The sequence below is a fragment of the Saccopteryx bilineata genome, chromosome 3 (genome assembly GCF_036850765.1).
Source record: "Saccopteryx bilineata isolate mSacBil1 chromosome 3, mSacBil1_pri_phased_curated, whole genome shotgun sequence".
Classification (NCBI taxonomy): domain Eukaryota; kingdom Metazoa; phylum Chordata; class Mammalia; order Chiroptera; family Emballonuridae; genus Saccopteryx; species Saccopteryx bilineata.
The window spans coordinates 146,266,725-146,278,420 of NC_089492.1; the positions used below are offsets into that span (position 1 = coordinate 146,266,725).

Consider the following 11,696-nt stretch of genomic DNA (forward strand, 5'->3'; position numbering starts at 1 on the left):
CCAACTATATACACTAGCATATTTTTTTCCATAGGATTCTGTGTTTTAAAGGTTACTGAAGTATAACATAACCAGAATCTATGATTCCATATAGATTCCAGGTCAGAAAATGTTTTATCCTTCCATCTCACTTTGACACCACTCTTAATACACAAATGATAAAAGCAGATTGTCTTGGAAAAGGTTTCCCTGTAAAATGCAAATAGTTATATAAACTTCAACCTCTAATTTGGTTCTGCTTATGTAAAATGTTACCGTTTGGAGAATCTAGGTGAAGGATACAAAGGATGTCCTGTATTATTTTTCCAGTTTACTCTGAGACTATACTTATTTCAAAATAAGTTAAAATTAAAATGGGCCCTGGCTGGGTAGTTCAGTTGGTTAAAGCATTCTCCTCATACACCAAGGTTGCGGGTTGATCCTCAGCCAGGGCACATACAAGAAAAAAACCAATGAATGCATAAATAAGTGGAACAGCAAATCGATGTTTCTCTCTCTAAAATTAATATTTTTAAGACTTTATTCATTTGAGAGAGAGAGAGAGAGAGAGAGAGAAGGGAGAGCAGGGAGGATCAACTCCCATATGTGCCTTGACCAGAGTTTTGAACCAGGGACCTCAGTGTTTCAGGTCAACGCTTTATCCAATGCATCACCACAAGTCAGGCAATAACTTTTTAAAAATTCAATAAAATTAAAAGAACAATGTTACTTATAAGAGTATACACAATGCAGCTCAAAATTTAAAACAAAAATCTGAATGGCTTTAGGAGAGGTTGGGAGTAACCTGACAGATAGGATGCCTTAGTCAAGGGGACCCTGAAGCCCAGTGAAAAAGGTTTATTTCTGTATAAGGCTCATTAATCACTCTGGCAGTGATCAATGTTATGTGGTCTTGTCGCTTCAGCTCTCCCCATCTCCCAGACCGAGGAGGCTCTGAATTAGCTTCAGCTACCAGGAAACAATGTGAGAGGGAGAAAGACCCCCTAATTTTGTGAAAACCCAGGGAGAACACTGCATATAGCAGGGGTCCCCAAACTTTTTACACAGGGGGCCAGCTCACTGTCCCTCAGACCGTTGGAGGGCCGGACTATAAAAACAACTATGAACAAATCCCTATGCACACTGCACATATCTTATTTTAAAGTAAAAATACAAAACAGGAACAAATGCAATATTTAAAATAAAGAACAAGTAAATTTAAATCAACAAACTGACCAGTATTTCAATGGGGACTATGCTCCTCTCACTGACCACCAATGAAAGAGGTGTCCCTTCCGGAAGTGCGGAAGGGGCCGGATAAATGGCCTCAGGGGGCGTAGTTTGGGGACCCCTGACATATAGTTTATCTCCGTCACGCTGCCCTGGAGGCTCACTTACTCACACCTACTGCACAATCCCAGGCAAACAGTCCTCCAGGAGACCTCAGGGCTGGGAGCTGGGTCCGGACCAGGCCTCACCGGGTTTCATCGCGGCCTCGGCACGGGCAGGTCGGCCTGGCTCCGGGCCAGCCTGTCCTTCCCCTGCGAGACCTGCTCCCCCCTCGGCGCCCCGTCCACCTGGGCGCCGCCGAGCAGGCGGGGCTGCCCATGCTCTTCGGAGAGCTGCTCGCTGGCCTCCGCACGCCGCTGATGCGGCCAGACGCGCACATGTGCCCGCAGGTAGAGGAGCTCGTCGTCACTGAAGTCGCATCCGAGCCCCAGCACCCACGAGCGACCCACGAAGACCACGTTCAGGATCCGGTGCGGGAACTCGGTCCAATGGGGCGGCGGGTCGCGACAGCGGGCCTGGGCGGCGTAGGGCGCCCGGTACACCCGCGAGCAGGGGCCCGGAGCCCGCAGCCCGCTCCGCTCCGCCCGCGACGCGCCCAGCAGCGCCTCCTCCAAGGCCGCCTCGCTGCCCGACAGCCCCAGGTACACGGCCGCCCCCCGGCGCGCGTGGCTCCACCGCGTCCCGCCGAGCCTGGGCGCAGCCCCGGCGCCGCGCGCGGACCGGGCCCCCACCCTGTCCACACATCCCGAGCGCGGCTGCCGCATCCCTGCTTCTCCGCGCCTTTGCCACCGAACCCCTCAAAATCTACAGGTTGGAAGAAAACTCACAAGATCAACATCCTCAAGGCCTCTCCCAGGTCGACACCCTAGAGAAAATCTTCTCCATGAACTAGGGGAACTATGTGTATAAGGCTATTCTCGTTAGCATCTGTTTGTAGTAACAAATACAGCCATAGGTCCGTCAACAGAGGAATGGATAACAGTGGCAGCTGTGTTAAAATCTTACTGCTCTTGCATTGCCCTCCCCCAAGATATGAAAGTATAGGTATTCCTACATTCACTAAAAAAAATATTTTTATTGTGGTAAAATACATACAACATATTAACCACTAGAACCATTTTTAAGTCTACATACAGTTCAGTGGTAGTAAATACATTCACATTATTGGGCACTTCATCTCCAGAATCCTTACCTGGCAAAACTGAAACTCTACACCCATTGGACAACAACTTCCAATTATCCCTACCTCCCAGCTCCTGGCAACCAGCAATCTTTCTGTTGCTTAATTTTGACCCCTCTATTACCTTATGTAAATAGAACCAAATACTATTTGTCTTTTTGTAATTGGCTTGTTTCACTTAAATAAGGACCTTAAGGTTCATCCATATTATAGTATATGTCAACATTGCCTTCCTTTTTAATGCTACATAATATTTCATTGTGTGGAGCATGAGTGTGCTTCTTTGTTCAGTTTTAACTTGACATCAAACACTTTTCACATAAATAGTTTTCTGTTTTCTGTTTGTTTTGTTTTTATTAAGTGAGAGGCAGGGAGGCAGGCAGACAGACTCCCACATGCACCCAGACTGGGATCTACCTGGCAAGCCCCCTACAGGGCAATGCTCTGCCCATCTGGAGTCCCTGCTTCATTGCTCTGCAACAGAGCTGTGTCAGCACCTGAGGATGCCATAGAGCCATCCCCAGCGCCTGGAGCCAAATTGCTAAAACCATTCCAGCCATGGCTCTAGGAGGGAAGGGGAGAGAGAAAGAAAGAGAGAGACAAAGAGAGAGAGAGAAGGGCAAGTAGGAGGGGTGGAGAAGGAAGATCGTTGCTTATTCTGTGAGCCCTGACCCGGAATCAAACCCTGGACTTCCACACGCTGAGCAGATGCCCTACCGCTGAGCCAACTGGCCAGGGTCATATATAAATAGTCTTAAAGCATATAATTTTTAATATGTTATAAATATTGATTTTGTGGGGTGGGAGAGACAGAGAGAGTCAGAGAGAGGGACAGATAGGGACAGACAGACAGGAAGGGAGAGAGATGAGAAACATCAGTTCTTCGCTGTGGTTCCTTAGTTGTTCATGATTGCTTTCGCATATGTGCCTTGACTGTGGGGCTACGGCAGACTGAGTAACCCCTTGCTGGAGCCAGCGACCTTGGGTCCAAGCTGGTGAGCTTTTGCTCAAACCAGATGAGCTCGCGCTCAAGCTGGCGACCTCGAGGTCTCGAACCTGGATCCTCCACATCCCAGTCCGACCCTCTATCCACTGCACCACCGCCTGGTCAGGCAATATTGATATTTTAAAATAAAACTTTCACGTTGCTCTTTCAAATTGTTTCTAATAGTCTATAAATAATATATCAATTTAATTTCAACCATCACCCATTTTTAAAATAAAAGAACAAGTTGTTTAACTTTTGGAAATTTTTTATCATTATTTTTTCTCTTTGAATTAATTCTATCCCACTTCCTTCACAGAATTTTACTCTAATGTAATAGGTTCTTATGCTTGAAGATATTTTATTGATCATACTCCTCTGACAAAAAAAGTATATAAGTTGAAATTTTAATTTCCTTAACCATAAATTTCTAAGTAATAAAAAGTCATTGGCCCTGGCCAGTTGACTCAGTAGTAGAGCATTGGCCGAGCGTGTGGACTGTGGGTTCCATTCCCAGTCAGGGCACACAGGAGAAGCGGCCACCTGCTTCTCCACCATTCTCCTTCTCTCTCTCTCTCTCTCTCTCTCTCTCTCTCTCTCTCCCCCCTTCCCTCCTTCCCTCTCACAGCCATGGCACAAAAGGTTTGAGCAAGTTGGCCCGAGGTGCTGAGGATGGCCCCCATGGCCTTGCCTCAGGCTGAAATAGCTCAGTTGCAGAGCAATGGAGCAGCAGCTGCAGATGGGCAGAGCATCAGCCTCAGACCAGGCTTGCAGGGTGGGTCCCTGTCAGGGCACACACAGGAATCTGTCTCTCTGCCTTTCTGTTTCTCACTTAAAAAAGGGGAACAAATTTAAGATTTAAGAAAGAAAAAGGATTACACTATCATTACAACTAGTAGTGGACAGTTGTTCAAAATTTTTTAAAAAATCGGAATCTCAAAAATTAGGAAATTCAGGATCTCTCTGTACTATTTTTATAACTACAATGTCAATCTACAATTATCTCAAAATAAAAAATTTCATTTAAAAAGTAAGTTTGAAGAGAAATTCAGCTCTTAAAGAATTGGATAGGTCCAGTAGGGGTAAGTGTGGAGAGAGGGAGACGGTGGTGGGCTGTGAGGCTGGCACCAGCAGCAAGAAGAGGAACTCCCTAGGGACCAGGGGCTCACCTCATAGATATGGATCTTGGAGAAGTGTATTCAAGGCTGTTAGATCACAGATCAGTTATTCAAGGTGAAACCAGTGGTGAGATTTAAATAATTTAACAACTGGTTCTCTGCCCTAATGACCCTTTTAAGTATAAAAAACAATATACCAAAAGGTAGTTTATTATTTCATGCATTTAATACTTAAATAAAAACAATAAAAGAGATACACAAAACTAGGTTATGTTATAAGGAAGAGTGTTGAAATATTAATGAAAAATATTAAATAATACCTGGCAAAAAAACTGTTATTTAAGATATTTCCATATTGCTTCTTGATTGATGTCCTCACTTGCAATTTTTTTCACCTATGGACAGAATGAACATTACTACTGAGAATACGCTGTTGCGCAGATGAACATTAAAAGAGAAGAGTAAGGAATGTAAATCTGTGATTTCCACATTGGGCGGCTGCCCAGGTGCCCACCTTAGAGAGAACCCTGATTACAAGTGCCGTTTTAACAACTGGTTCGCTAATCTCAACAAAAAATTAGATATTGGATCAGCTGAACTGGTGCAAACCGGCTGAATCCCACCGCTGGATGAAACCTATTATTTTGTGAATTTGAGGAAAAACGTGGTGCTTGAGAAATGCAAGTTCTTGAAAATTTAAAGACCACCATCCATGAAACAAATAAACATATTCTTCTCAAGTGTAGAGAAACAATGCAAGACAACTTCAACTATGTTCTCCACAGACTGCTGGCAGCTACTGACTCAGTCTTCAGACTCCAACAGAAGGAGCAGGAATGAAAAAAGATTTATAATGACCATTTAATAGTTAGTGTAAAAGAGCATTTAATCCCGTAGGAAGATTTCATAGAAGAACAACACAACATACAGACTGACGTGGATGAAGAGCATGGAAAGGCTGTGGAGAGGCTTAAAGAGCAATATACTGAAATGGAAAAGGACCTAGCAATGTGTTCAACCTTTTTTTTTTAATTGAGAGCAGGGGAGACAGAGAGACAGACTCTGGCATTGGGCAAGCCCTCTATGGGGTGATGATCTGCCCATCTGGGGCATTGCTCCATTGCTTAGCAACAGAGCTAGAAAAATCTTCAAACTTTTAAGAATATGAACAATGACAAACTAATAAGGAAACGTTGACTTCTCCCAAAGAACTATTCCCACTAAATCACTTAGCCTCTGCTTCAAGCTTAACAAAATATTCAATAGCACTCTTAAATCAGAAGAAAAAAACCTGGAGTCTTGGCCCTGACGGGTTGGCTCAGTGGTAAAGTGTCATTCCTGCGTGTGGCTGTCCCAGGTTCGATTCTGGTCAGAGCACACTGGAGAAGCACCCATCTGCTTCTCCACCCCTTCTTCTCTTATTCTCTCTCTTTCTCTCTCTCTCTCTCTCTCTCTCTCTCTCTCTCTCTCTCTCTCTCTCCCCCTCCTGCAGCCATGGCTCCATTGGTGCAAGTTGGCCCCTGGTAGACTGAAGATGGCTCCATGGCCTCTGCCTCAGGTGCTAAGAAGAGCTCAGTTGCTGAGCAATGGAGCAATGCCCCAAATGGGCAGAGCATCACCCCTAAGTTGACTTTGCAGGTGGATCCTGGTCAGCACACATACAGGTGTCTGTCTCTGCCTCTCCTCCTCTCATTAAATTAAAACAAAGAAACAACTGGAGTCTTAATTAAATGTTTAGTGGGCCTGACCAGGTGGTCGCACAGTGGATAGAGCATCAGACTGGGATGCAGAGGACCCAGGTTCGAAACCCTGAGGTTGCCGGCTTGAGCAAGGGGTCACTCACTCGGCTCTAGCTCCTGGTCAAGGCACATACAAGAAAGCAATTAGTGAACAAAGCCCCAACAAAGAATTGATGCTTCTCATCTCTCTCCCTTCCTGTCTGTCTATCCCTCTCTCTGTCTCTGTCACACACACACACACACACACACACACACACACACACAATAGCAATGTTTAGTGGAAGAAGAGTGCTACAGTTTTCCAGTTCTAAGAATCTATATATGATTATTTGAATGGGGAGGAAAATGGAATAAATTTACTCTTTGTTAATCAAATTGATCTTTTTTTATTGATTATCTCAGAGTACTGTAAGTATCGACTTCTTAGAGAGAAAAATAATTAAATTTGTTCTTATACAGGGTTAATACTGGTTTATTATTGTGGTTTAGAAGGCAGATATAATAACTGCTGTTTTAGCCTCCTTAGCTATTGGAGGAATGTGTCAAGTGTTATCCTATGAGTAATAGAGACAAAAACAACTGTCCTTGGAACAGAGATCACACTTAAGAGAGGCGAGAGTAAAATGGCCTTTATGATGGCAAAGGTGGCCCTGGTGTCTCTGAGCTGCCTGAGAGGCACAGACTTGGCCGTACAGCATGACCCCACGTGTTTCACTGATGACAGGTTTTGTGGCCTTTCGGCACTTAACATTTTCAGCTTTTAAAACATGCTCAAAAGGAAAAGTTTACCAAAAATATAGTTGACTTTTAGCCTTTCCAGGAACCATAATCTTGCCCATAGTATTGACCTCATTTTTGTGTCTGTTTTGCTGTGTATGGACTTTGTAAGACAAATAATGTCTATACATGTTTCAGCTGTTCAATAAGCAAAATCTGTCCAGGAGTACCCCTGGAGCATAAAACAGTTCTGGCTCTGAATATACCAGGAGTATTAGCCCACGTGGCAAATGATCTGTGTTAAATGTAAATTCTTTCTAGTGTTTAATGTCTGTTTCATAAGTAGGTGTATTATGATGACCATGTACCAATGCTGTCTTTAAAAATCTGCGTTTTTATATTGCAACCAGGGCTAGCCTCCTGAACCTGTCTTTACTAAGGCACCTTCTCAGACTTCTCATTCTCAGTGAGCTAACAGGCTCTCTTCCTGTTTCTTTTTCTATCTTAAGTCCTTCCTTGTTTCACTGTCCCTAGCTTTGAAAAACATGCTTTCAAAACAAAACCAAAAAAAAATAAAAATCTGCATATAACAGTCTAATTGAGGAACTAAGCTGATTTTTTATTTGCCATAAACAATGCAAAATGAACTGCAATACTTTCAAGAAGATTTAAGGCAAATGAATTTGAGGTATTAAATCTTCCAAATATTTTTTTAATTGTTCTTCAGTAAAGAAAGGCAGAAGAAAGAAAAAAACATAATGCTTTCATGTTATCTCAGTGTTGCTAGTGCAGAAAAATGACGCTTGTTTGTGTAAATTTATGGCTTACTATCAAAGTTTCATTCTTGGCTGCATGTTGAAAGTGTGGTTAAAGTTAATACAGGAGATGAAAAGGAAAGGGTTGGCTAAATCCAATTAGTTAATGAATCCATAAGATAATATTACTGCTAGAATGAGGAAGGTCTACCCAACCCAAGCTGTGACTAAGGATCCCCACAACAGAATTCAAACATTGCCCCAGCTTCCTCTGGCATTCTGGGATGCCTTCCTCTCTTCACGCTTGGTGTTTTGTGGTTCACTTTGGTACGTTCAGATATGGATGTATTTTTACTTATTCTATTTGGCACTCTGAGAACACTTGTGTTATTAATTGTGGAAAATCTTCAGCCATGATCTCTTCCAATCACCCTTCTCTACATACCCTTTAATCTCCTTTTTCTGAAATCCGACTGAATGTTGCACAGTGCTGGTCCATATCTCAACAGATTTTCAAACTGCTTCTGTCTTTTCTGCTTCCGCATTTATCTCCCTGCTTTATATTTTCTGTGAGTTCCTCAAGACCTAGCTCAAGTATCTCCTCCCTATGTGGCTTCCAGTTTACTAATTATCCCTTCAACTATGTCTAATGTGGAGTGTATCCTAGTTTATAGCTTAAGTTTTCCTTTTGGTATGCTCAGTGTTTATTATTGTTAAATTGTTTAATTTCTGTGCTTTTTATATATTCTTATTTTATTTATTTTAAACTCTGTTCAGACTTACATAATTTGCTTCTCTTCTGGAGTGAATTTACATCCCAACTTGAGTTAAATACTCTTATATATACTATCAATGCATCTACCTTCTCCTCTTCCTCCTTTTTCTTTCAACCATACCATGACTACGTGTAAAGCATTGTGTCAGCACCATCTTGACCAAGTCCAATGCCTCATTCTAACCAACCTATCTCCTACTTCTAGCCTGATCTGTAAACCAGCCACTTTGTAAAGCTTTTCCTGACCATACTTCCCTGAAATCAACTATCTCTTCTTCCTCTGGTTTGCTCAACTGCTTTTGCTTTCATTTAGCATTTACCAAACAAGGGTTTCTTGAAGACCAAGAGTGCGCCATGCCCTTGGTTAGTCACCACATTATAAACATGAGCAGGACAAGGTCTCTTTCTCGGGGTACCAAGGGTATGGTCATCAAGCTGGATATGCAAACAAACCATTGTCGTGCAGAATAAGTGCCACAATCCAGGGATGCCCAAGGTCCAGGTGGTCTATACTGCAAAGGAGTGGGAGAGGGCAAGGAGCTGAGCCTCATAAGGAGGAGATACTCGAGCTAGGTCTTGAGGAAGAAGAGTTTACTAAGCAGAGCTGAGGACATTCCTGGCTGAAGGAGTAGCATGCTCAATGGCACTGAGGTGGAAAGGAAAAAAGACCCTTTCAAAAACATTGAGACACTTATTTCACTTCGTATAATGTTATCAAGATCCCACCATTTTGTTGTAAATGATCCAATATCATCATTTCTTATGGCTGAGTAGTATTCCATAGTGTATATGTACCACATAAGTAAATCAGAAAAAAACAAGAACTACATGATTCCATACATTGGTGGGACATAAAAACGAGACTAAGAGACATGGACAAGAGTGTGGTGGTTACCAGGGGTGGGGGGAGGGAGAACAAGGGAGTGAAGGAAGGAGAGGGGGAGGGGGAGGGGCACAAAGAAAACTAGATAGAAGGTGACGGAGGACAATCTGATTCTGGGCGATGGGTATGCAACATAATTGAATGACAAGATAACCTGGACATGTTTTCTTTGAATATATGTACCCTGGTTTATTGATGTTAAACCATTAACATTAATAAAAATTTATTTAAAAAAAAAAAACATTGAGATGCGAAGCCTAGTACGGGTGAAGCAGTCGAGCAGGAAAGGGTGGAGACGGGGCTGCAGAGCAAAATGCACAGGGCCTCAAGCAACATTTGGGACTACCTGATGTTCCCTTAGGGATCATGCAAAGCCCTTGCAGATTGAAGCAGGGGGTTGGCAGGACAAGGTTTTCACTGGAAGGGACCAGAACAATAGATGGGACTAGAGTAAAAGAGGGGTGGCCAGTTAAGAGACCATTGCAAAAGTCTAGGCAAGAGATGACAGCCTAGATGAGTTTGGAGGTCCCAGGATGGGGGAAAGTGGGAGTAGCAATGTGAGGGAGAGGTGACAGGTATATATTTGTGATTGAGATAAAGCAAGGCCTACTAACGCTAGAGCTCAAAGGCCTTTCCAGGCCCAAATAAGCTAATTCCTCAGGCAATGGGGGACAATAGGCAAAGCCAGCATTCCAGGTGATCCCTGAGTCAGCATCTTAGGAACTGTGGCACAGGGCCCTGATTAATTTCCTATCACTGCCCCACCCAGTTATGCATTCTGAATATGTCTTTAATTTGTTTAAATTAAAGTTATTATGTCCATGTTAAAAGCAAAACACCTTGAGAAAAATAAAAACCTGTTTAAACTCAGTATAGAAACTGATGACTCTCTTACCCTATTCTCTCTCTGGATGATTTTAAAAATAAGGCATGTGCCTAGTTGAGTGTAGCTGTTCTAGTTCCTTCATGCCACCCTGTGTGGGTGCTGCAGTGTGGGGGGTGGGTGCTTACCTGGAGGCTAGAGGCAGGCCATACCCTGCACACCTGGCCCAGAACTTTTGCAATTGCATCTGCTCTCTTGCCTGATACAGCGGATGTCGTTGTGGTTACATTGAGAATTCACCATGTTCTGTGAAAAATATCTTTGGGGTCACACAACCTCTTTGGTGGGTTTGACATGTTGCCTTGGCATTCCCCTCACTCTCCGTCAAGCTCTGTACAAAGGGGCTGCCTCTCCTGTGGCAGATGCTCTTCTTAGCTACATGGCTGGAAGGCCTCCAGCCAGCTGCAGCTCAATTCTAGGAGATGGGGATGGCATTACTCTATTTTCTTGCACTGCACCCCAAAATCGACCATCATCATATTTAGGGGCATAGTTTCCAAGATCTAAATATCCACAGGTTGACTCTGGCTCCCCTCCATGCTGCCTCTGCTGGGCAAGATACGCTTTCAGAGCTGCCCATCCTCTCTGCCACCCTCCTGATTGCATCCTTTAGTCAGCAGGGCCGTGTGACACTCCTTGCAGTGAGGACAGAGATGAAGCACCATGGGAAGCTGCTATCAAAAATGAGAATTAACTTTGGGTGATGGGCACACACCCCAATCAACAGATCAAATGTTATAGAGATGTTCATCTGAAACCTATATATTCTTATTGATCAATGTCACCCCATTAAATTTAATTTCTAAATTAAAAAATAAGAAAATGAGGATTGCCATATTGGTGGCCTGTCTGGATTTGATTATTACCTTCACTTATATGAGTTAAGGCACAGGAGTGTGTCTACACAACCAGGGATTCACATACACACACACACACACACACACACACACACATCAATATGCCAGGGGATACACAGCTGTGTACCCTTTTCTAAACATCAATACAAAGGGTGTCCTTCCCCAACCTCCTTCATCTTTAATTTTAAAATATTACATATACTAGTGCAAGTCTTCAATGATTCTGATACATTATATCTACTACAGCCTTGCTAATAATTACAAAAACTGAAAAACAGCTTAAATGAAAGTACACCCATTTAGAAGAATGAGCTGACATGAAAAGTTTCCTTCAATTGTTTGATAAGAAAGCTAAGTTGCGAAAAGCTATATATCTAGTACATCTGCAGGTGTCTAAAACAACATATAAACACATCTGATTATGAAAAGCTGATGTCCACGGGACACACTCACATGTCACTGATTTTCTCTGGAGAATGAATGACTATGAGGAAAGTTGAGTCAGAGAACTTACCCTGTATTCTTTTTTTGTATT

The 11,696-nt window shown here is 43.0% G+C and overlaps 1 protein-coding gene and 1 pseudogene across 1 annotated transcript; one reads left to right on the top strand and one right to left on the bottom strand.

Moving 5' to 3' along the window:
• Positions 1-1,463: 1,463 nt before the first annotated feature.
• Positions 1,464-2,033, bottom strand: LOC136329903 (mitochondrial import inner membrane translocase subunit Tim29-like). Its single transcript, XM_066266483.1, has one exon. It carries the CDS (start codon positions 2,031-2,033, stop codon positions 1,464-1,466), a length of 570 nt encoding a protein of 189 aa, XP_066122580.1.
• A 207-nt stretch (positions 2,034-2,240) lies between these two features.
• LOC136329904 (biogenesis of lysosome-related organelles complex 1 subunit 5 pseudogene) lies at positions 2,241-5,870 on the top strand (annotated as a pseudogene).
• Positions 5,871-11,696: the final 5,826 nt, after the last annotated feature.

Coding starts and splice junctions, on each gene's coding strand:
- LOC136329903 (XM_066266483.1), bottom strand. CDS start 2,033: ATGCGGCAGCCGCGCTCGGGATGTGTGGACAGGGTGGGGGCCCGGTCC.